Source organism: Pseudophryne corroboree, chromosome 1 (genome assembly GCF_028390025.1).
Source record: "Pseudophryne corroboree isolate aPseCor3 chromosome 1, aPseCor3.hap2, whole genome shotgun sequence".
NCBI classification, from domain to species: domain Eukaryota; kingdom Metazoa; phylum Chordata; class Amphibia; order Anura; family Myobatrachidae; genus Pseudophryne; species Pseudophryne corroboree.
The window spans coordinates 306681440-306706589 of NC_086444.1; the positions used below are offsets into that span (position 1 = coordinate 306681440).

Consider the following 25150-nt stretch of genomic DNA (forward strand, 5'->3'; position numbering starts at 1 on the left):
AGAAATTTGACAAGGGAGTACTGCATATACAACCCCCTTTTGTGCCTCCAGTGGCACTGTGGGATCTCAACGTAGTCCTGGGATTCCTCAAATCACGTTGTTTTAAACCGCTCAAATCTGTGGATTTGAAATATCTCACATGGAAAGTGACCATGATGTTGGCCCTGGCCTCGGCCAGGCGAGTGTCAGAATTGGCGGCTTTGTCTCACAAAAGCCCATATCTGATTGTCCATTCGGACAGGGCAGAGCTGCGGACTCGTCCCCAGTTTCTCCCTAAGGTGGTGTCAGCGTTTCATCTGAACCAGCTTATTGTGGTACCTGCGGCTACTAGAGACTTGGAGGACTCCAAGTTGCTAGATGTTGTCAGGGCCCTGAAAATATAGATTTCCAGGACGGCTGGAGTCAGGAAAACTGACTTGCTGTTATCCTGTATGCACCCAAAAAACTGGGTGCTCTTGCTTCTAAGCAGACGATTGCTAGTTGAATGTGTAGTACAATTCAGCTTGCACATTCTGTGGCAGGACTGCCACAGCCAAAATATATAAATGCCCATTCCACAAGGAAGGTGGGCTCATCTTGGGCGACTGCCTGAGGGGTCTCGGCTTTACAACTTTGCCGAGCTGCTACTTGGTCAGGGGCACACCCTGGCTGAGGAGGACCTGGAGTTCTCTCACTCGGTGCTGCAGAGTCATCCGCACTCTCCCGCCCGTTTGGGAGCTTTGGTATAATCCCCATGGTCCTGACGGAGTCCCCAGCATCCACTTAGGACGTCAGAGAAAATAAGATTTTACTTACCGATAAATCTATTTCTCGTAGTCCGTAGTGGATGCTGGGCGCCCATCCCAAGTGCGGATTGTCTGCAATACTTGTACATAGTTATTGTTACAAAAAAATCGGGTTGTTATTGTTGTGAGCCGTCTGTTCAGAGGCTCCTACGTTTGTCATACTGTTAACTGGGTTTAGATCACAGGTTGTACGGTGTGATTGGTGTGGCTGGTATGAGTCTTACCCGGGATTCAATATCCTTCCTTATTGTGTACGCTCGTCCGGGCACAGTATCCTAACTGAGGCTTGGAGGAGGGTCATGGGGGGAGGAGCCAGTACACACCACCTGATCCTAAAGCTTTAGTTTTGTGCCCTGTCTCCTGCGGAGCCGCTAATCCCCCATGGTCCTGACGGAGTCCCCAGCATCCACTACGGACTACGAGAAATAGATTTATCGGTAAGTAAAATCTTATTTTTTATTTTTTTTATTTTTTGTTTTTCCAGTAACAGCCTAGGATGCGACCGTGTTGACAAAAGCGCAGCTGGTTACGGTCACATCCCAGGCTGCTGTTCCAGGTAAGTGGTTAAGTAGGGGGATCAACTTTTTCAATGGGAGGAGCTACCCATTTACTCGAATTATAATTTTGTTGTAATTCCTATCACTCTGTAAAACCATAGGGCTGTTATCACCAACAGTCTTAAACCTTTAAGGTTTGACGCTGATACTGGACCTGGTAACTTCAGCGGAGTACATGTATGCATTCTCTAATTTATCAGTCTGTTATGTAATGGTGTGAGTATATAAAGAAAATCCCTTAATTATATTCTAATAAAGATACCAGCAAGTTTTTACTCAGATTTTATCTCTAGAAGGCCAAGAAGTACAAGTAAAGGCAAAAAGGTTTGTATTTTTCTTTTTCTCCTTTTTAGGAACATGGGTCATCCTTGTTATACAGTGCTAATATAGTTTTCTAGACTCATTCATAGGGAAATAATACAATCCATGTCGTGTATCCATGATTTAGTAATTGATCAGAATTGTGATTTTTATAATGGTTGTCTGCTTCTCAGAGCAGACTAAAGGACATTCCCTACAGCACTGAGCATCACCTACCCTTTTACATCTAAAGCATAGAGTGTGTAGACCTGTTTGTCACCCTTGTCATAGCTTTTCTTGTTTAGGTACAGAGATGTGAGCCTGAAGTATAACACATGATTTAGATGACTGCACAGAAGCAGAAGTGTTGATGATAAATGGAAAATTTTATGTATAGCTGTTAACCTGCAACTAAACATTTGCTCCAGGAGCAGTACAAAGCTTCCTCTTTGATGCTTGATCATTCTGAGTTGCCATTGTTAAATTACCAGTAAGTCTACTTTTAGGCATTGTTTATTGTTGTACGCCATGCTCACTGCTGTCCTTGGAAATAACCTACGAGGAAGTTAAATTCTCTGATTGTCGAATGTGCCTTCCAGAACCGTTAAGGAAGGCTCTGTGGCAAGAGCCATAGCTAATTTTCCTTTGCACCTAATGAGGTATGCAGGAAAGCCAGCATTTTGGGTTAATATAATTTATTATTGTACGAAGCTAAACATTGCTGCTTATTTTCCTGGGAATTGAATCTGCCCGTAATCTCTACATGTACCTAAACATTCACTCACTCTGCGTTCTGCTGTAAACTCTGCTGTGTCAGTTTTATGTTAACATGTGTTTATCTCTTTGATTTGAAAGTACCTCTTTTAATTTCATTAAATAGACCAAAACCATGCTGCTTCAATTGTGGCTCAGAGGAACATCAGCTGAGGGACTGCCCAAAAGTAAGACTGTTTACACATTAATATTTAGCTATAAAAGAGACTGGCGCTACATGCACAATTGAAGGGATTTTTATTTAATTTTGGTCTATCTGTATATTTGCAACCAAATGCTGTGGGCTCAATCCAATTAGCTGAGAGTTTGTGTTGCTGTATGCCGCATATCCGGTCCCGCCAACTTGTGGATTTGTGTTCATTTGTTTGCAGCCCCAGAGTACTGCTTTCAGAGTGATGGGGCCAGTTATGGTGCTGTTGGCTACTAATTGGATTGAACCCTTTTATGTTCTGGTCTGAAATTGTTTCATAGTGGACTTTTTAACAGCTGGTTGAGTCAATATGGACAAGAAAATCACTTTTTCATAGCTAGCCTGTCTTTGTTGCTTTTATTTCATCTTTCCAATGGCAATGAGAGATCTATTTTTTTATGTAATTAGTGTAAATCAACTGAATTATATAAGTGCAATGTTACATATATTATATTCTAGATCGGTGCTTCCCAAACTGTCCTCAAGGACCCCTAACAGTTCATGGTTTTTCCTGTCATCTAGTAGGTACCCAGGTGTAGTCATTACTCCATGACACATTTTAAAAGATCCTTGGGTGGAGCTAATTCTAGACCTGGAAAACGTGAACTGTTGGGAACCACTGCTCTAGATAGTAATACTATGTTTCTGTACAAAATTTTCTGAAGACATTTTGGACTCTGGGGTATAGAGTGCAGGGACACAAGCTTTGGACGCCTTCAGAAGCTCAGGCTTCTCCCCTTGTATACCTTGTATACCTGGATTGGCTTACAGGGAACTTAGTATTTCTGCACGCCTTCTTGTGCAGTGTGATTGCACTGTGGCTGTTAATGACAGCCACTTTATTAAAATTTTCTTCCTTTTTCTTACTACATTATCAACATGCCACAGCGGAGGATGTCTGGAGCTGGATTCAGTGGTGCCGTGATCGGCACCTGCTTCCACACAGTACTTGAGAGCCCCCACAGTGAAACACGTCAACGTTTACTGTGTGTCTCCTTGCTCCACGGTATTCATGAATTACCATTTATATTACAGGAGGAGAGGCAGCTGTTTGTATTGTTGTTTTTACACTTCCCGCAGGATCTGATTATTGCAATATGCTTCTGATCCATTTTCTTCACCTGCATAATCTCTTGAACAATCTCCAGGCTTAGTCCCTTTATATTGTGGATCTTTGTGGTGATCATAGGAATGAGGTCATCACTCCACAATGATACTAATAGTAACTTGTTTTTCTCTATCGTCCTAGTGGATGCTGGGGTTCCTGAAAGGACCATGGGGAATAGCGGCTCCTTAGGAGACAGGGCACAAAAAGTAAAGCTTTTCCAGATCAGGTGGTGTGCACTGGCTCCTCCCCCTATGACCCTCCTCCAGACTCCAGTTAGATTTTTGTGCCCGGCCGAGAAGGGTGCAATCTAGGTGGCTCTCCTAAAGAGCTGCTTAGAAAAAGTTTAGCTTAGGTTTTTTATTTTACAGTGAGTCCTGCTGGCAACAGGATCACTGCAACGAGGGACTGAGGGGAGAAGAAGTGAACTCACCTGCGTGCAGGATGGATTGGCTTCTTGGCTACTGGACATCAGCTCCAGAGGGACGATCACAGGTACAGCCTGGATGGTCACCGGAGCCGCGCCGCCGGCCCCCTTGCAGATGCTGAAGTCAGAAGAGGTCCAGAATCGGCGGCTGAAGACTCCTGCAGTCTTCTAAAGGTAGCGCACAGCACTGCAGCTGTGCGCCATTTTCCTCTCAGCACACTTCACACGCAGTCACTGAGGGTGCAGGGCGCTGGGGGGGGGCGCCCTGGGAGGCAAATGTAACCTATATAAAGGCTAAAAATACCTCACATATAGCCCCCAGAGGCTATATGGAGATATTTAACCCCTGCCTGGATTCACTAAATAGCGGGAGACGAGCCCGCCGGAAAAGGGGCGGGGCCTATCTCCTCAGCACACGGCGCCATTTCCTCTCTCAGCTCCGCTGGTCAGGACGGCTCCCAGGTCTCTCCCCTGCACTGCACTACAGAAACAGGGTAAAACAGAGAGGGGGGGCAAATTTATGGCGATATTTTGATATATATAAAGCAGCTATAAGGGAGCACTTATTATAAGGCTATCCCTGTTATATATAGCGCTTTTGGTGTGTGCTGGCAAACTCTCCCTCTGTCTCCCCAAAGGGCTAGTGGGTCCTGTCTTCGTTAGGAGCATTCCCTGTGTGTCTGCTGTGTGTCGGTACGTGTGTGTCGACATGTATGAGGACGATATTGGTGTGGAGGCGGAGCAATTGCCAAATATGAGGATGTCACCCCCTAGGGAGTCGACACCAGAATGGATGCCTTTATTTATGGAACTACGGGATAGTGTCAACACGCTAAAGCAGTCGTTTGACGACATGAGACGGCCGGACAATCAATTAGTGCCTGTCCAGGCGACTCAAACACCGTCAGGGGCTGTGAAACGCCCTTTGCCTCAGTCGGTCGACACAGACCCAGACACAGGCACTGACTCCAGTGGTGACGGTGACGAATCAACCGTATTTTCCAGTAGGGCCACACGTTATATGATTTTGGCAATGAAGGAGGCGTTACATTTAGCTGATACTACAGGTACCACTAAACAGGGTATTATGTGGGGTGTGAAAAAACTACCTATAGTTTTTCCTGAATCAGAAGAATTAAATGACGTGTGTAATGAAGCGTGGGTTGCCCCTGATAAAAAGCTGATAATTTCAAAGAAATTATTGGCATTATACCCTTTCCCGCCAGAGGTTAGGGAGCGCTGGGAAACACATCCTAGGGTGGACAAGGCGCTAACACGCTTATCTAAACAAGTGGCGTTACCCTCTCCTGAGACGGCCGCACTTAAAGATCCATCAGATAGGAGGATGGAAAATATCCAAAAAAGTATATACACACATGCAGGTGTTATACTACGACCAGCTATAGCGACTGCCTGGATGTGCAGTGCTGGGGTAGTTTGGTCAGAGTCCCTGATTGAAAATATTGATACCCTGGACAGGGACAATATTTTACTGTCGTTAGAACAAATAAAGGATGCATTTCTTTATATGCGTGATGCACAGAGGGATATCTGCACACTGGCATCACGGGTAAGTGCTATGTCCATTTCGGCCAGAAGAGCTTTATGGACGCGACAGTGGACAGGCGATGCAGATTCAAAACGACATATGGAAGTTTTGCCGTATAAAGGGGAGGAGTTATTTGGAGTCGGTCTATCAGATTTGGTGGCCACGGCTACAGCCGGGAAATCCACCTTTCTACCTCAAGTCACTCCCCAACAGAAAAAGGCACCGACTTTTCAACCGCAGCCCTTTCGTTCCTTTAAAAATAAGAGAGCAAAGGGCTATTCATATCTGCCACGAGGCAGAGGTCGAGGGAAGAGACAGCAACAGGCAGCTCCTTCCCAGGAACAGAAGCCTTCCCCGGCTTCTACAAAAGCCTCAGCATGACGCTGGGGCTTCTCAAGCGGACTCGGGGACGGTGGGTGGTCGTCTCAAAAATTACAGCGCGCAGTGGGCTCACTCGCAGGTAGATCCCTGGATCCTGCAGATAATATCTCAGGGGTACAGGTTGGAATTAGAGACAGATCCACCTCGCCGTTTCCTGAAGTCTGCTTTACCAACGTCCCCCTCCGAAAGGGAGACGGTTTTGGAAGCCATTCACAAGCTGTACTCTCAGCAGGTGATAGTCAAGGTACCTCTTCTACAACAAGGGAAGGGGTATTATTCCACTCTTTTTGTGGTACCGAAGCCGGATGGCTCGGTAAGGCCTATTCTAAATCTGAAGTCCTTGAACCTGTACATAAAGAAGTTCAAGTTCAAGATGGAGTCACTCAGAGCAGTGATAGCGAACCTGGAAGAGGGGGACTTTATGGTATCCTTGGACATCAAGGATGCGTATCTCCACGTTCCAATTTACCCCTCACACCAGGGGTACCTCAGGTTCGTTGTACAAAACTGTCACTATCAGTTTCAGACGCTGCCGTTCGGATTGTCCACGGCACCTCGGGTCTTTACAAAGGTAATGGCCGAGATGATGATTCTTCTTCGAAGAAAAGGCATATTAATTATCCCATACTTGGACGATCTCCTAATAAGGGCAAGGTCCAGAGAACAGCTAGAGATGGGATTAGCACTGTCGCAAGAAGTGCTAAAACAGCACGGGTGGATTCTGAATATTCCAAAATCCCAGTTAATGCCGACAACTCGTCTGCTGTTCCTAGGGATGATTCTGGACACTGTTCAGAAAAAGGTTTTTCTCCCGGAGGAAAAAGCCAAGGAGTTATCCGAGCTTGTCAGGAACCTCCTAAAACCAGGAAAGGTGTCTGTACATCAATGCACAAGAGTCCTGGGAAAAATGGTGGCTTCTTACGAAGCAATTCCATTCGGCAGATTCCACGCAAGAATTTTCCAAAGGGATCTGTTGGACAAATGGTCAGGGTCGCATCTTCAGATGCACCTGCGGATAACCCTGTCTCCAAGGACAAGGGTGTCTCTTCTGTGGTGGTTGCAGAGTGCTCATCTATTGGAGGGCCGCAGATTCGGCATGCAGGATTGGATCCTGGTGACCACGGACGCCAGCCTGAGAGGCTGGGGAGCAGTCACACAAGGAAGAAACTTCCAGGGAGTATGGACGAGCCTGGAAACGTCTCTTCACATAAACATTCTGGAACTAAGAGCAATATACAATGCTCTAAGCCAGGCAGAACCTCTGCTTCAGGGAAAACCGGTGTTGATCCAGTCGGACAACATCACGGCAGTCGCCCATGTGAACAGACAGGGCGGCACAAGAAGCAGGAGTGCAATGGCAGAAGCTGCAAGGATTCTTCGCTGGGCAGAGAATCATGTGATAGCACTGTCAGCAGTGTTCATCCCGGGAGTGGACAACTGGGAAGCAGACTTCCTCAGCAGACACGATCTTCACCCGGGAGAGTGGGGACTTCATCCAGAAGTCTTCCACTTGCTGGTAACCCGTTGGGAAAGACCAATGGTGGACATGATGGCGTCTCGCCTCAACAAAAAACTGGACAGGTATTGCGCCAGGTCAAGAGATCCGCAGGCAATAGCTGTGGACGCGCTGGTAACGCCTTGGGTGTACCAGTCGGTGTATGTGTTTCCTCCTCTGCCTCTCATACCAAAAGTATTGAGAATTATACGGCAAAGAGGCGTAAGGACGATACTAGTGGTTCCGGATTGGCCAAGAAGGACTTGGTACCCGGAACTTCAAGAGATGATCACGGAAGATCCGTGGCCTCTACCTCTAAGAAGGGACTTGCTTCAGCAGGGTCCCTGTCTGTTTCAAGACTTACCGCGGCTGCGTTTGACGGCATGGCGGTTGAACGCCGGATCCTAAAGGAAAAAGGCATGCCGGAAGAAGTCATTCCTACTTTGATTAAAGCAAGGAAGGAAGTAACCGTGCAACATTATCACCGAATTTGGCGAAAATATGTTGCGTGGTGCGAAGATCGGAGTGCTCCGACGGAGGAATTTCAACTGGGTCGATTCCTACATTTCCTGCAATCAGGATTGTCTATGGGTCTCAAATTGGGATCTATTAAGGTTCAAATTTCGGCCCTGTCGATTTTCTTTCAAAAAGAATTGGCTTCAGTCCCTGAAGTCCAGACCTTTGTTAAGGGAGTGCTACATATACAGCCTCCTGTGGTGCCTCCAGTGGCACCGTGGGATCTCAATGTGGTTTTGAACTTTCTAAAATCTCATTGGTTTGAACCACTAAAGAAGGTGGATTTGAAATATCTCACATGGTAAGTGACCATGCTTCTAGCCCTGGCTTCGGCCAGGAGAGTGTCAGAACTGGCAGCTTTATCTTACAAAAGCCCATATCTGATTTTCCATTCGGACAGGGCAGAACTGCGGACTCGTCCGCATTTTCTCCCTAAGGTGGTGTCAGCATTTCATCTGAACCAGCCTATTGTAGTGCCTGCGGCTACAAGCGACTTGGAGGACTCCAAGTTACTGGACGTTGTCAGAGCATTAAAAATATATATTGCAAGGACAGCTGGAGTCAGAAAATCTGACTCGTTGTTTATATTGTATGCACCCAACAAGATGGGTGCTCCTGCGTCTAAGCAGACGATTGCTCGTTGGATCTGTAGCACAATCCAACTTGCACATTCTGTGGCAGGCCTGCCACAGCCTAAATCTGTAAAGGCCCACTCCACAAGGAAGGTGGGCTCATCTTGGGCGGCTGCCCGAGGGGTCTCGGCATTACAACTTTGCCGAGCAGCTACGTGGTCAGGGGAGAACACGTTTGTAAAATTTTACAAATTTGATACTCTGGCTAAGGAGGACCTGGAGTTCTCTCATTCGGTGCTGCAGAGTCATCCGCACTCTCCCGCCCGTTTGGGAGCTTTGGTATAATCCCCATGGTCCTTTCAGGAACCCCAGCATCCACTAGGACGATAGAGAAAATAAGATTTTACTTACCGATAAATCTATTTCTCGGAGTCCGTAGTGGATGCTGGGCGCCCATCCCAAGTGCGGATTATCTGCAATAATTGTACATAGTTATTGTTAACTAATTCGGGTTATTGTTGAAGGAAGCCATCTTTCAGAGGCTCCGCTGTTATCATACTGTTAACTGGGTTTAGATCACAAGTTGTACGGTGTGATTGGTGTGGCTGGTATGAGTCTTACCCGGGATTCAAAATCCTCCCTTATTGTGTACGCTCGTCCGGGCACAGTACCTAACTGGAGTCTGGAGGAGGGTCATAGGGGGAGGAGCCAGTGCACACCACCTGATCTGGAAAAGCTTTACTTTTTGTGCCCTGTCTCCTGCGGAGCCGCTATTCCCCATGGTCCTTTCAGGAACCCCAGCATCCACTACGGACTCCGAGAAATAGATTTATCGGTAAGTAAAATCTTATTTTATCCTTTATGTGAATACAAGAACAGTCATTAATAGAGTGAAACCTCACCACTACAAGCATTACCATCTTCAGTTGGTCACCCGAGCTTTGCAGAAATTGAATGAGCAATAAATAAAGAAAATTAGATTTGCTTATGTATTATGACCTTAATGAAAAAAAGTACTTATTTCAAAATGTAATTGCATCTTTAATGGATGTTATACCACTTTGCTGCTCATCCACATTCATTATGAGTAAATAAAACCATTCTTCTGCAAATTATTGGAATACCATCCTGCAGGTCGACCATCTACAGACTAAATTGCAAAAATTATGTGTGCATTTTTTTACTTAGTTTGCAAATGGTTTTTGTATTTTATCGGTTTTGCCCAAAATTGAGGAATGCACATACTTAGTGTTACCATGTTACTTTTTTTTTTCCTTGTACATAAATAACGATTACTCACTAGAACCTGCACAAAGATATACTGCATTAGACATCTCACTTGAATGGAATAACATTGCATTTAGAGAATGAAATCCTAAGGCCAGGAAAATTCTCTGATATACAGGAAGACATAAAAGTGGCAAACCATATGGCATATTTGCTTCATATCTTTGGACAGAAGAGTTTCCACTGCAAGATAAAAGAAAAGTATTACATATACGGTATACAACTCTTTAAAATCGAATATCCTAAATTAGGCTCTACAACAAGCAATCCCAGGTGTCTTGTACAAACTGTGTATGCAAAAGAGACGCAAGTATAGTTAACATGTCAGTCCAACTCAGATGGGAAATTTTAGTCTGATTTTATAATCTTCCTTTCTCTTATGTCCTAGAGGATGCTGGGGACTCCGCAAGGACCATGGGGCATAGACGGGCTCCGCAGGAGACATGGGCACTATAAAGAACTTTTAGTGTGGGTGTGCACTGGCTCCTCCCTCTATGCCCCTCCTCCAGACCGCAGTTAGATTTTGTGCCCAGAGGAGATAGGGTGCATTACAGGGGAGCTCTCCTGAGTTTCTCTGAAAAATAATTTTGTTAGGTTTTTTATTTTCAGGGAGCACTACTGGCAACAGGCTCCCTGCATCCTGGGACTGAGGAGAGAGAAGCAGACCTACTTAAGTGATAGGCTCTGCTTCTTATGCTACTGGACACCATTAGCTCCAGAGGGAGTCGGAACGCAGGTCTCACCCCGCCGTTCGTCCCAGAGCCGCGCCGCCTTCCTTCTCGCAGAGCCGGAAGGTAGAAGCCGGGTGCGTATAAGAAGAAAAGACTTCAAGGCGGCAGAAGACTTCAGATATTCACTGAGGTAAGCGCGCAGCGGTAACACTGCGCGCTATTGCTCCCACACACTACACACACGGAACAGGCACTGATGGGTGCAGGGCGCAGGGGGGGTGCCCTGGGCAGCAATAAACCTCTGGACTGGCAATAAGGATACACTAGGCTGCGGAGGCAGTAAATGCAGAGATCCCCCGCCATTTTTTGTATATTGAAGCGGGACCGAAGCCCGCAGCTGGAGGGGGCGGAGCCTGATCCCTCAGCACTAACGTGCCATTTTCTACACAGAACGCTGCAGAGAAGCTGGCTCCCCGGACTCTCCCCTGCTGAACTCTGTGACAGAGGGCTGAAAAGAGGGGGGGGGGGGGGGGGGGGGGGGGGGCATTTTTAAGGCGCAGTGAGTGTATACACCAGAGGTTCTCAAACTCGGTCCTCGGGAGCCCACACAGTGCATGTTTTGCAGGTAACCCAGCAGGTGCACAGGTGTATTAATTACTCACTGACACATTTTAAAAGGTCCACAGGTGGAGCAAATTATTTCACTTGCGATTCTGTGAGGAGACCTGCAAAGCATGCACTGTGTGGGCCCCCGAGGACAGAGTTTGAGAACCTCTGGTATACACATTGAAAAATATATATATATATATATATATATATATATATATATATATATTATTTATATATATATATATATATATATATATATATATATATATATATATAATATGCGCTATCTGGGTTTTATTCCATTGTCAGTTGGCACTGGATGTGTGCTGGCATACACTCTCTCTCTGTCTCTCCAAAGGGCCTTGTTGGGGAATTGTCCCCTTATAGTTATATCCCTGTGTGTGTGTGGGGGTGTCGGTACGTGCGTGTCTGCATGTCTGAAGCGGAAGGCTCGTCCAAGGAGGAGGTGGAGCAGATGAGTGGTGTGTCTACGTCTGCAACGCCAACTCATGATTGGATGGACTTGTGGCATATGTTAAATGCAAGTGTGGCCTCATTACATAAGAGACTGGACAAAGCAGAGTCCAGGGAGAAAGCAGGGAGTCAGTCCACGGATTGGCCTGGGTCTCAGAAACGTCCCCTATCCCAAATAGTAGACACTGGTACCGACACGGATTCTGACTCCAGTGTCGACTACGATGATGCAAAATTACACCCAAGGGTGGCAAAAAGTATTCAGTGTATGATTATTGCAATAAAAGATATTTTGCATATCACTGATGACCCCTTTGTCCCTGACATGAGGGTGCGCATGTATAAGGAAAAGAAACCTGAGGTAACGTTTCCCCCATCCCATGAGCTTAACGAGTTATTTGAAAAAGCTTGGGAAACTCCAGATAAAAAAACTGCAGATTCCCAAAAGGGTTCTTGTGGCGTATCCTTTCCCTGCACAGGACAGGGTACGTTGGGAATCCTCTCCCAGGGTGGACAAGGCTTTAACACGCCTGTCCAAGAAGGTGGCGCTACCGTCTCCGGACTCGGCAGCCCTCAAGGATCCTGCTGATCGCAGACAGACTACTTTAAAGTCTATTTATGCGCATACAGGTACTTTGCTCAGACCGGCAATAGCATCGGCATGGGTATGTAGCGCAGTTGCAGCATGGACATATACCTTGTCAGCTGACCTTGATACCTTTAGACAGGGATACCATTTTGTTAACCTTAGCCAACATTAAAGACGCAGTCTTATATATGAGGGACGCTCAAAGAGACGTTGGGCTGCTGGGTTCCAGAGCCAATGCCATGGATATTTCTGCAAGACGAGCTCTATGGACCCGCCAATGGACGGGTGATGCAGACTCAAAGAAGCATATGGAGGTTTTAGCTTACAAGGGTGAAGTGGTGTTTGGGGAGGGGCTCGCGGACCTGGTTTCCACAGCTACCGCGGGTAAATCTACTTTTTTACCTTTTGTTCCCCAACAGCAAAAGAAAACTCCACAGTATCAGATGCAGTCCTTTCGGTCGCATAAGTCCAGAAGAGGTCGGGGCTCCTCCTTCCTTGCCAGAGGTAAGGGTAGAGGAAAGAGAACACCTGCTTCGGCTAGTTCCCAGGAGCAGAAGTCCTCCCCGGCTTCTACAAAATCCACCGCATGACGCTGGGGCTCCCCTAAGGGAGTCCGCACCAGTGGGGGCACGCTTTCGACTTTTCAGCCAGATCTGGGTGCTTTCAGACGTGGATCCTTGGGCGATGGAAATTGTTTCCCAAGGCTACAAGCTGGAATTCGAAGAGGTGCCCCCTCGCCGATTTTTCAAGTCGGCCTTGCCAGCTTCACCCCCGGAGAGGGAAGTAGTGCAATTCAAAAGCTGTGTCAACAGCAAGTGGTTGTCAAGGTTCCCCTGGTCCAACAGGGAATAGGGTATTATTCAACCCTGTTTGTGGTCCCGAAGCAGGATGGTTCGGTCAGACCCATTTTAAATCTAAAATCCCTAAACCTGTACTTTAAAAAGTTCAAATTCAAGATGGAATCGCTCCGAGCTGTAATATCCAGCCTGGAAGGGAGGGATTTTATGGTGTCACTAGACATAAAGGATGCATACCTTCATGTCCCCATATATCCCCCTCATCAGGAGTACCTGAGATTCGCTGTACAGGACTGTCATTACCAGTTTCTCTAACGTCCTAAGTGGATGCTGGGGACTCCGTCAGGACCACAGGGGGATAGCGGCTCCGCAGGAGACGGGGCACAAAAATAAAGCTTTAGGATTAGGTGGTGTGTACTGGCTCCTCCCCCTATGACCCTCCTCCAAGCCTTAGTTAGGTTTTTGTGCCCGTCCGAGCAGGGTGCAATCTAGGTGGCTCTCCTAAAGAGCTGCTTAGAAAAAGTTTTTAGGTTTTTTATTTTCAGTGAGTCCTGCTGGCAACAGGCTCACTGCATCGAGGGACTTAGGGGAGAGAATTTCAACTCACTTGCGTGCAGGATGGATTGGATTCTTAGGCTACTGGACACCATTAGCTCCAGAGGGAGTCGGAACACAGGTCTCACCCTGGGGTTCGTCCCGGAGCCGCGCCGCCGACCCCCCTTACAGATGCTGAAGATTGAAGGTCCGGAAACAGGCGGCAGAAGGCTCTTCAGTCTTCATGAAGGTAGCGCACAGCACTGCAGCTGTGCGCCATTGTTGTCACACACTTCACACCAAGCGGTCACGGAGGGTGCAGGGCGCTGCTGGGGGCGCCCTGGGCAGCAATATTTAATACCTTTATGGCAAAAGAATACATCACATATAGCCATTGAGGCTATATGTATGTATTTAACCCATGCCAGATATCTAAAACTCCGGGAGAAAAGCCCGCCGAAATAGGGGGCGGGGCTTATTCTCCTCAGCACACAGCGCCTTTTTCCTGCTCAGCTCCGCTGTGAGGAAGGCTCCCAGGACTCTCCCCTGCACTGCACTACAGAAACAGGGTAAAACAGAGAGGGGGGCATTTTTTGGCGATATTTTGATATATTTAAGCTGCTATAAGGAACAACACTTATATAAGGTTGTTCCCATATATATTATAGCGCTTGGGTGTGTGCTGGCAAACTCTCCCTCTGTCTCCCCAAAGGGCTAGTGGGGTCCTGTCTTCGATAAGAGCATTCCCTGTGTGTCTGCTGTGTGTCGGTACGTGTGTGTCGACATGTATGAGGACGATGTTGGTGTGGAGGCAGAGCAATTGCCGATAATGGTGATGTCACCCCCCAGGGAGTCGACACCGGAATGGATGGCTTTGTTTATGGAATTACGTGATAATGTCAGCACATTACAAAAATCAGTTGACGACATGAGACGGCCGGCAAACCAGTTAGTACCTGCCCAGGCGTCTCAGACACCGTCAGGGGCTGTAAAGCGCCCTTTACCTCAGTCGGTCGACACAGACCCAGACACAGACACTGAATCTAGTGTCGACGGTGATGAAACAAACGTATTTTCAAGTAGGGCCACACGTTATATGATCACGGCAATGAAGGAGGCTTTGCATATCTCTGATACTGCAAGTACCACAAAAAGGGGTATTATGTGGGGGGTGAAAAAACTACCTGTAGTTTTTCCTGAATCAGAGGAATTAAATGATGTATGTGATGAAGCGTGGGTCAACCCAGATAGAAAAGTGCTAATTTCAAAAAAGTTATTAGCATTATACCCTTTCCCGCCAGAGGTTAGGGCGCGCTGGGAAACACCCCCTAGGGTGGATAAGGCGCTCACACGCTTATCAAAACAAGTGGCGTTACCGTCTCCTGATACGGCCGCCCTCAGGGATCCAGCTGATAGGAGACTGGAAACTACCCTAAAAAGTATATACACACATACTGGTGTTATACTGCGACCAGCCATCGCCTCAGCCTGGATGTGCAGTGCTGGGGTCGTCTGGTTGGATTCCCTGACTGAAAATATTGATACCCTGGATAGGGACAGTATTTTATTGACTATAGAGCAATTAAAGGATGCTTTCCTTTATATGCGAGATGCTCAGAGAGATATTTGCACTCTGGCATCGAGAGTAAATGCGATGTCCATATCTGCCAGAAGGAGTTTATGGACGCGACAGTGGTCAGGTGATGCGGATTCCAAACGACATATGGAAGTATTGCCGTATAAAGGGGAGGAATTATTTGGCGTCGGTCTATCGGATCTGGTGGCCACGGCAACTGCCGGAAAATCCACCTTTTTACCTCAGACCCCCTCCCAACAGAAAAAGACAGTCTTTTCAGCCGCAGTCCTTTCGGTCCTATAAGAACAAGCGGACAAAAGGACAGTCATATCTGCCTCGGGGCAGAGGAAGGGGTAAGAGAGGGCAGCAAGCAGCCCCTGCCCAGGAACAGAAGCCCTCTCAGGGTTCTGCAAAGCCCTCAGCATGACGCTGGGGCCTTACAAGCGGACTCAGGAGCGGTGGGGGGTCGACTCAAGAATTTCAGCGCACAGTGGGCTTGCTCACAGGTGGACCCCTGGATCCTGCAGGTAGTATCTCAGGGTTACAGGTTGGAATTCGAGAAGTCTCCCCCTCGCAGGTTCCTAAAGTCTGCTTTGCCAACGTCTCCCTCAGACAGGGCGACGGTATTGGAAGCCATTCACAAGCTGTTTTCTCAGCAGGTGATAGTCAAGGTACCCCTCCTACAACAGGGAAAGGGGTATTACTCCACGCTATTTGTGGTACCGAAGCCGGACGGCTCGGTAAGACCTATTCTAAATCTGAAATCTTTGAACCTGTACATACAAAAATTCAAGTTCAAGATGGAGTCACTCAGAGCAGTGATAGCGAATCTGGAAGAAGGGGACTTTATGGTGTCCCTGGACATAAAGGATGCTTACCTGCATGTCCCAATTTGCCCTTCACATCAAGGGTACCTCAGGTTCGTGGTGCAAAACTGTCATTATCAGTTTCAGACGCTGCCGTTTGGATTGTCCACGGCACCTCGGGTCTTTACCAAGGTAATGGCCGAAATGATGATTCTTCTGCGAAGAAGAGGCGTATTAATTATCCCTTACTTGGACGATCTCCTGATAAGGGCAAGGTCCAGAGAACAGCTGGAGGACGGAGTAGCACTAACCCGACTAGTGCTGCAACAACACGGGTGGATTCTGAATTTTCCAAAATCTCAGTTGACCCCGACGACACGTCTGCTGTTCCTGGGAATGATTCTGGACACGGTTCAGAAAAAGGTGTTTCTTCCGGAGGAGAAAGCCAGGGAGTTATCCGAACTTGTCAGGAACCTCCTAAAACCAGGGAAAGTGTCTGTGCATCAATGCACAAGAGTCCTGGGAAAGATGGTGGCTTCTTACGAAGCGATTCCATTCGGCAGATTCCACGCACGAACTTTTCAGTGGGATCTGCTGGACAAATGGTCCGGATCACATCTGCAGATGCATCAGCGGATAACCTTATCGCCACGGATAAGGGTGTCTCTTCTGTGGTGGTTGCAGAGTGCTCATCTGTTAGAGGGCCGCAGATTCGGCATACAGGACTGGGTCCTGGTGACCACGGATGCCAGTCTGAGAGGCTGGGGAGCGGTCACACAGGGAAGAAACTTCCAGGGAGTATGGTCAAGCCTGGAGATGTCTCTTCACATAAATATACTGGAGCTAAGAGCGATTTACAATGCTCTAAGCCTGGCAAAACCCCTGCTTCAGGGTCAGCCGGTGTTGATCCAGTCGGACAACATCACGGCAGTCGCCCACGTAAACAGACAGGGCGGCACAAGAAGCAGGACAGCAATGGCAGAAGCTGCAAGGATTCTTCGCTGGGCGGAAGATCATGTGATAGCACTGTCAGCAGTATTCATTCCGGGAGTGGACAACTGGGAAGCAGACTTCCTCAGCAGACACGATCTACACCCGGGAGAGTGGGGACTTCATCCAGAAGTCTTCCACATGATTGTGAACCGTTGGGAAAAACCAATGGTGGATATGATGGCGTCCCGCCTCAACAAAAAACTGGACAGGTATTGCGCCAGGTCAAGAGACCCTCAGGCAATAGCTGTGGACGCTCTGGTAACACCGTGGGTGTTCCAGTCAGTGTATGTGTTCCCTCCTCTGCCTCTCATACCAAAAGTACTGAGAATTATACGGCAAAAGGGAGTAAGAACGATACTAGTGGCTCCGGATTGGCCAAGAAGAACTTGGTACCCGGAACTTCAAGAGATGCTCACGGAAGATCCGTGGCCTCTACCTCTAAGACGGGACCTGCTTCAGCAGGGACCGTGTCTATTCCAAGACTTACCGCGGCTGCGTTTGACGGCATGGCGGTTGAACGCCGAATTCTAAGGGAAGAAGGCATTCCGGAAGAGGTCATTCCTACACTGGTAAAAGCCAGGAAGGAGGTGACTGCACAACATTATCACCGCATTTGGAGAAAATATGTTGCGTGGTGTGAGGCCAGGAAGGCCCCCACGGAGGAATTTCAACTGGGTCGATTCCTACATTTCCTGCAAACAGGATTGTCTATGGGCCTCAAATTGGGGTCCATTAAGGTTCAAATTTCGGCCCTGTCGATTTTCTTCCAGAAAGAATTGGCTTCAGTTCCTGAAGTCCAGACTTTTGTAAAAGGAGTACTACATATACAGCCCCCGGTTGTGCCCCCAGTGGCACCGTGGGATCTTAATGTAGTCTTGGATTTTCTCAAATCCCATTGGTTTGAGCCGCTCAAATCGGTGGAGTTGAAGTATCTTACATGGAAAGTAACCATGCTACTGGCCCTGGCTTCAGCCAGGAGAGTATCAGAATTGGCGGCTTTATCATATAAGAGCCCATATCTGATTTTCCATACGGACAGGGCAGAACTGCGGACGCGTCCTCATTTTCTGCCTAAGGTGGTGTCAGCGTTTCACCTGAACCAGCCTATTGTGGTGCCTGCGGCTACTAATGATTTGGAGGATTCCAAGTTGTTGGACGTGGTCCGGGCATTGAAAATATATATTTCAAGAACGGCGGGAGTCAGAAAGTCTGACTCACTGTTTATATTGTATGCACCCAACAAGATGGGTGCTCCTGCTTCTAAGCAGACGATTGCTCGTTGGATTTGTAGCACAATTCAACTTGCACATTCTGTGGCAGGCTTGCCACAACCTAAATCTGTCAAGGCCCATTCCACAAGGAAAGTGGGCTCATCCTGGGCGGCTGCCCGGGGGGTCTCGGCATTACAACTCTGCCGAGCTGCTACTTGGTCAGGGGCAAACACGTTTGCAAAATTCTACAAATTTGATACCCTGGCTGAGGAGGACCTTGAGTTCTCTCATTCGGTGCTGCAGAGTCATCCGCACTCTCCCGCCCGTTTGGGAGCTTTGGTATAATCCCCATGGTCCTGACGGAGTCCCCAGCATCCACTTAGGACGTTAGAGAAAATAAGAATTTACTTACCGATAATTCTATTTCTCGTAGTCCGTAGTGGATGCTGGGCGCCCATCCCAAGTGCGGATTGTCTGCAATACTTGTACATAGTTATTGTTACAAACAAATTCGGGTTGTTATTGTGAGCCGTCTGTTCAGAGGCTCCTACGTTTGTCATACTGTTAACTGGGTTCAGATCACAAGTTATACGGTGTGATTGGTGTGGCTGGTATGAGTCTTACCCGGGATTCAATATCCTTCCTTATTGTGTACGCTCGTCCGGGCACAGTATCCTAACTGAGGCTTGGAGGAGGGTCATAGGGGGAGGAGCCAGTACACACCACCTAATCCTAAAGCTTTATTTTTGTGCCCTGTCTCCTGCGGAGCCGCTATCCCCCTGTGGTCCTGACGGAGTCCCCAGCATCCACTACGGACTACGAGAAATAGAATTATCGGTAAGTAAATTCTTATTTTCAGACGTTGCCGTTTGGGCTTTCCACAGCCCCGAGGATTTTCACCAAGGTAATAGCAGAGATGATGGTGGTCCTGCGCAGGTAGGGAGTCTCAATTATCCCATACTTGGACGATCTCCTGATAAAGGCGAGATCGAGAGATCAATTGCTGAAGAGCGTGTTGCTCTCCCTGAGAGTTCTGCAACAGCACGGTTGGATTCTCAATCTGCCAAAGTCACAATTGGTTCCAACGACTCGGCTATCATTCCTATGCATGATTCTGGACACTGAACAAAAGAGGGTTTTTCTCCCATTGGAAAAAGCCCAGGATCTCCAGAACATGGTCAGAGACCTGCTAAAACCAAAAAGAGTGTCTGTTCATCAATGCACTCGAGTTCTGGGAAAAATGGTGGCAGCCTACGAGGCCATCCCCTTTGGCAGGTTTCATGCGAGGACTTTTCAGTGGGACCTTCTGGACAAGTGGTCCGGGTCCCATCTACAAATACATCAGAAAATAACCCTGTCCCCCAGGGCCAGGGTGTCTCTCCTGTGGTGGCTGCAGAGTGCTCACCTTCTAGAGGGTCGCAGGTTCGGCATTCAAGACTGGGTTCTGGTAACCATGGACGCGAGCCTCCGAGGATGGGGAGCAATCACTCAGGGAGGAAATTTTCAGGTACTATGGCCAAGCCAGGAGGCTTGTCTACACATCAACATACTGGAATTGAGGGCCATATACAACGGCCTACGACAAGCGGAGAATCTTCTTCGCGACCTACCGGTTCTGATTCAATCGGACAACGTCACAGCCGTGGCTCATGTAAACCGCCAAGGCGGGACAAGAAGCAGAGTGGCGATGGCAGAAGCCACCAGGATTCTTCGCTGGGCGGAAAATCACGTAAGCGCTCTGTCAGCTGTCTTCATTCCGGGAGTGGACAACTGGGAAGCAGACTTCCTCAGCAGACACGATCTCCATCCAGCAGAGTGGGGACTTCATCAAGAAGTTTTTGCAGAGATAAGTCTTTGGGGAATTCCTCAAATAGACATGATGGCGTCACGCCTCAACAAGAAGCTTCGGAGGTATTGTGCCAGGTCACGGGACCCTCAGGCAGTAACAGTAGACGCCCTGGTGACACCATGGGTGTTTCAGTCTGTCTGTGTTTCCTCCTCTTCCTCTCATCTCAAAAATATTGAGAATCCATAAGACGAACAAGAGTGCAGACAATACTCATTGTTCCAGATTGGCCTCGTAGGGCCTGGTACTCAGATCTTCAGGAAATGCTCACAGAATATTCGTGGCCTCTTCCTCTCAGGGAGGACCTGTTACAGCAGGGGCCCTGCGTGTTCCAAGACTTACCGCGGTTACGTTTGACGGCATGGCGGTTGAACACCGAATCCTAGCTGGGAAGGGTATTCCGGAGGAAGTCAGGAAGGAGGTGACGGCAAAGCATTATCACTGTATCTGGAGGAAGTATGTATCTTGGTGTGAAGCCAAGAAGGCTCCTACGGAAGATTTCCATCTGGGCCGGTTTCTCCACTTTCTACAGACAGGAGTGGATATGGGCCTGAAGTTAGGGCCGAAATCTGTACCTTAATGGAGCCTATCTATATTCTTTCAGAAGGAATTGGCTACTCTCCCAGAAGTTCAGACGTTTGTGAAGGGAGTGCTGCACATCCAGCCCCCCTTTGTGCCCCCAGTGGCACCGTGGGACCTTAACGTGGTGTTAAGTTTCCTGAAATCTCACTGGTTTGAGCCTCTTCAAACAGTTGAATTAAATTTTCTCACGTGGAAGGTGGTCATGTTATTGGCCTTGGTATCTGAAAGGCGGGTGTCCGAATTGGCGGCCTTGTCCCACGAGAGCCCCTATTTGATTTTCCATGTTGATAGAGCGGAGTTGAGGACTCGTCCTCAATTTTTGCCTAAGGTGGTTTCATTTCATATGAATTAACTTATTGTGGTGCCTGTGGCTACAGGGGACTTGGAAGACTCCAAGTCCCTGGATGTAGTCAGGGCCTTAAAGATTTATGTAGCCAGGATGGCTAGGGTTAGGAAAACAGAGGCTCTGTTTGTCCTGTATGCAGCCAACAAGGTTGGCGCTCCTGCTTCTAAGCAGACTATTGCTCGCTGGATCTGTAACACGATTCAGCAGGCTCATTCTACGGCTGGATTGCCGTTACCAAATTCAGTAAAGGCCCATTCCAGTAGGAAGGTGGGCTCTTCTTGGGCGGCTGCCAGAGGCGTCTCGGCATTACAGCTTTGCCGAGCAGCTACTTGGTTGGGTTCAAACACTTTTTTGCAAAATTCTTCAAGTTTGATACCCTGGCTGATGAGGACCTTGCGTTTGCTCAATTGGTGCTGCAGAGTCATCCGCACTCTCCCGCCCGGTTGGGAGCTTTGGTATAAACCCCATGGTCCTTACGGAGTCCCCAGCATCCTCTAGGACGTAAGAGAAAATAAGATTTTAAACCTACCGGTAAATCTTTTTCTCCTAGTCCGTAGAGGATGCTGGGCGCACGTCCCAGTGCGGACTACATCTGCAAGACTTGTCTATAGTTGTTGCTTTCATAAGGGTTATGTTAGTTAGAATCGGTCTTTGACTGATACAGTTTTGTTTTTTTGTTCATACTGTTAACTGGTTGCGTATATTCCAGGTTATATGGTATGATTGGTGTGGGCTGGTATGAATCTTGCCCTTAGATTAACATAATCTTTTCCTCATATTGTCCATCTTCTCTGGGCACAGTTCTCTAATTGAGGTCTGTAGGAGGGGCATAGAGGGAGGAGCCAGTGCACACCCATACTAAAAGTTCTTTATAGTGCCCATGTCTCCTGCGGAGCCCATCTATGCCCCATGGTCCTTACGGAGTCCCTAGCATTCTCTACGGACTAGGAGAAAAAGATTTACCGGTAAGTTTAAAATCTTATTAGGTGGGCTGTAAGTTATATCCACAATAGAACTATATATCTGGGCTTTAGAATGGTTTAGTGCAGCTTCTATTCCTTTTCTATTACATATTGATATGGGGGTTGTTGATCTGACTCCTAGATTTTCTTCCATAGTCCCGAACCTGATAAAATTATCTCTGACAACATTGTGGTTTACCTAAATTTCCAAGGAGGCAACCAGATTGCATTGTGCTTCTGAGAAGCTAGCAGTGTCTTAAGATCAGTGGAGCAAATTGTTACCATAGCAGTTTTCATCGGAGTGGAAACTGGGAAGTAGGCATCCTCAATAACCAACTGGGGAAAGTTTTTTTTTTTTTTTCCATCTGGTAGTCTTTCAACAAATTGTGGGCTGATTGGGGCACCCAAATATTGTCCTGATGACACCTTTATTGAACCACATGGGGGAGCACTACTTCTCCAAGACAAGAATTTGCAGACATTTCTGGTAGAAGCCATTTTCCATGGAATTTCTCTGATATACCTCTACTATCTGGAAAAGCTATGTTTCCGTGGGTGCACAATCTGTTTTTGTGTTTTTCTCTTGTGTCCAATATCAGGTCTATCTCAAACATTCTTTAGGTACAGGTGGGTAACAACAACTCCAAATCTAGCTTTTGCAGACTATATTTCTCTAATGTCCTAGAGGTATAGACTGGCCTACGCTGAGCCATTGGCACTTTAAGATTTTGAGAGTGTGTGTACTGTCTCCTCCCTCTATTCCCCTCCTACCAGACTCTGTTTAGAAATTGTGCCCGGAAGAGCCGGTCACAGCTATGGGAGCTCTCCTGAGCTTTCCTGGGAAAAGTTTAGTTTAGAGTTTTTTATTTTACAGGGAGACTGTTAGCAACAGCCACCCTGCAGCGTGGGACTAAGTGGGGGAGCAGTGTCCGCCCTGCGGGGTCTGAGCCACTGACTCCGCTGACTGGACAATGAGCTCCAGAGGGGCTGATCAGTCCCCGTCGCAGGGGCACCTCTCACCCCAGCAGCATGCCGCTGACCCCTTACAGAGCTGAAGAATGTGGTGAGTTAGTCACCGACTCCCCCCTTAGCAAGCGGGGGGCCGGTGTGAAGATGGCGGCAACAGGGGAGGGAGCGCGGTATTACAGCGCTACCGGATGGTTACCAGAGGCATACTGTGCGGCGCTGTGAGGGGCGCCCTGGGCCAGCGTTTACCCCTCACACTTGGTCAGAAAGCCTGTCGGGCCCCTGGGATCCAGCCAGCACAACTCCTCAGAACTAGGTTTAAACACTGCTGAACGGGAAGACAGTGCCGGGAAGGGAGCAGGGCTTCTCCTCAGAGCGGACCTGCAGCTTTCCAGCGCCATTTTCCTGCATGCTGAAGGAAGATCCTCATCCACTCCACAGCAGCTCCAGTTACTGTACGGTACCAGGGGGTTGTAGAAGGGAGGGGAGGCTTAATACTTGACTGTGTGCCCTATTAAGGAGCACAAGTCAGTGATGGTAAGAGGTGTCTCTTAGTATAGAAAACTCTAGTGTGGGTTGGCTCCAATCTCTGTATCTCTTGCCATTCTTGGGGTAGGACAGAGTTTCCCCCCTCATGTGTGTGTGGTGTGTTTGGTGGTCACTAGCAGCGATGTCCAGGGAATCTGTCTTATGCTGCTGAGGATTTATCTTCCCAGGATGATCCTATTCCATGCAATCAGCTTAGCACAGATTCCAGCAAGGGAACCAGAGTAGTTTTCCTCTATCAGGGCTTGGAAGTCCCAGATTGCTGACAGGGTTACCAGTACTGAGTCTGCAACCCAGGTATTGCAGTCCTCTATGGCTGTGTGGCCCTTGTCAGGTACCTCGGGCCCTGCTATATATCCCCACAAACGTGCGCTTGTGCAGGTAACACAAGACACTGATACCGATTCTGACACTTCAGATGGTGAGGGGGATGTGTTGCGGGAGTCCATCTCTTGCAAGGGGGGTACAATTGTTGATAGAGGCTATCAGGGATGTGTTAAATGTTAATGATGCCACACCTGAGCAGGTTGAGGAGGCTTTCTTCACTGAAAACAAGAAAGCTTCGCTAACCTTCCCAGAGTCAAAAGAGCTGAATGCTATATTTGAAAAGGCCTGGGTAAATCCTGAAAAGAAGTTTCAGATCCCTGAAAGGGTTCTGGTAGCTTTTCCTTTCCCTGAGGAGGACAGGAAAAAGTGGGAAAACCCGCCAATCGTTGACGCTTCTGTATCTAGACTCTCAAAGAAGGTGGTTTTGCCGATACCAGGATCTACCACCTTGAAGGAGCCGGCAGATAGGAAAATTGATAATACTCTGAAACCAGTGTACACTGCTTCAGGGGCCATATTACGTCCCACTATTGCTAGTGCATGGATTGCTAAGGCCATAGTGAAATTGTCGGCTGCCTTGATGGAGGATTTGGATACGATGGATAGGGATGATGTTGCACTGTATTTACGTAACATTTATGATTCTGCAGGTTTCATGGTGGAATCTATGAAAGACCTGGGTTCCATGTCTGCGGGAATTTCTTCCATGTCTATTTCAGCTCGTCGGGGACTGTGGCTTCGCCAGTGGTTGGCTGACGTGGAATCCAGAAAAAGTGTGGAGTCGCTGCCCTATACAGGTCAAGCTCTCTTTGGGGAAGCCCTAGACGCGTGGATATCTACCGCTACTGCGGGTGAGTCTCTGTATCTTCCCTCAGCAGCTCCTGCTGCGAAGAGGTCCTTCTCAGCTTCGCAGCAGTCCTTTCGACCCAAGAAGACCAGAAAGGCCGAGTCTTCCGGTTCCTTCTTCAGAGGAGGTAGGGTTAAGTCCAAGAAGCCTGCCGCTGCAGGTTCCCAAAAACAAAAGCTTGCTTCGGGTACCCCTAAGTCCTCCGCATGACGGTGAACGGGACGGCCGGAGGTGGGGCCTGTGGGGGTGAGACTCAAGTTCAGTCACGTCTGGGTCTCCTCCGGCCTGGATCCCTGGATATTGGATATTGTCTCTCAGGGATACAGGCTGGAATTTCAAAGTCTCCCTCCTCATCGGTTTTTCAAGTCGGGCTTGCCAACTCTGTTGGAGGACAGCACAGTACGACTGGTGGCTGTTCAACAGCTGGTAGTGGCACAAGTCATTGTACCGGTACCACCGTACATGCAGGCTAAAGGTTACTATTCAAACCTTTTTCGTGGTACCAATACCGGATGGTTCAGTCAGGCCCA

The 25150-nt window shown here is 48.0% G+C and overlaps 1 protein-coding gene across 1 annotated transcript in view; it reads left to right on the forward strand.

Moving 5' to 3' along the window:
• ZCCHC8 (zinc finger CCHC-type containing 8) overlaps window positions 1-25150 on the forward strand; it is a 238495-nt gene that overhangs the window by 99250 nt on the left and 114095 nt on the right. Inside the window, exons 7-8 of the mRNA XM_063964450.1 lie at window positions 1601-1666; window positions 2523-2583. Of these exons, the coding sequence (XP_063820520.1) occupies window positions 1601-1666; window positions 2523-2583 (127 nt within the window). The remainder of the gene's footprint in view (window positions 1-1600; window positions 1667-2522; window positions 2584-25150) is intronic.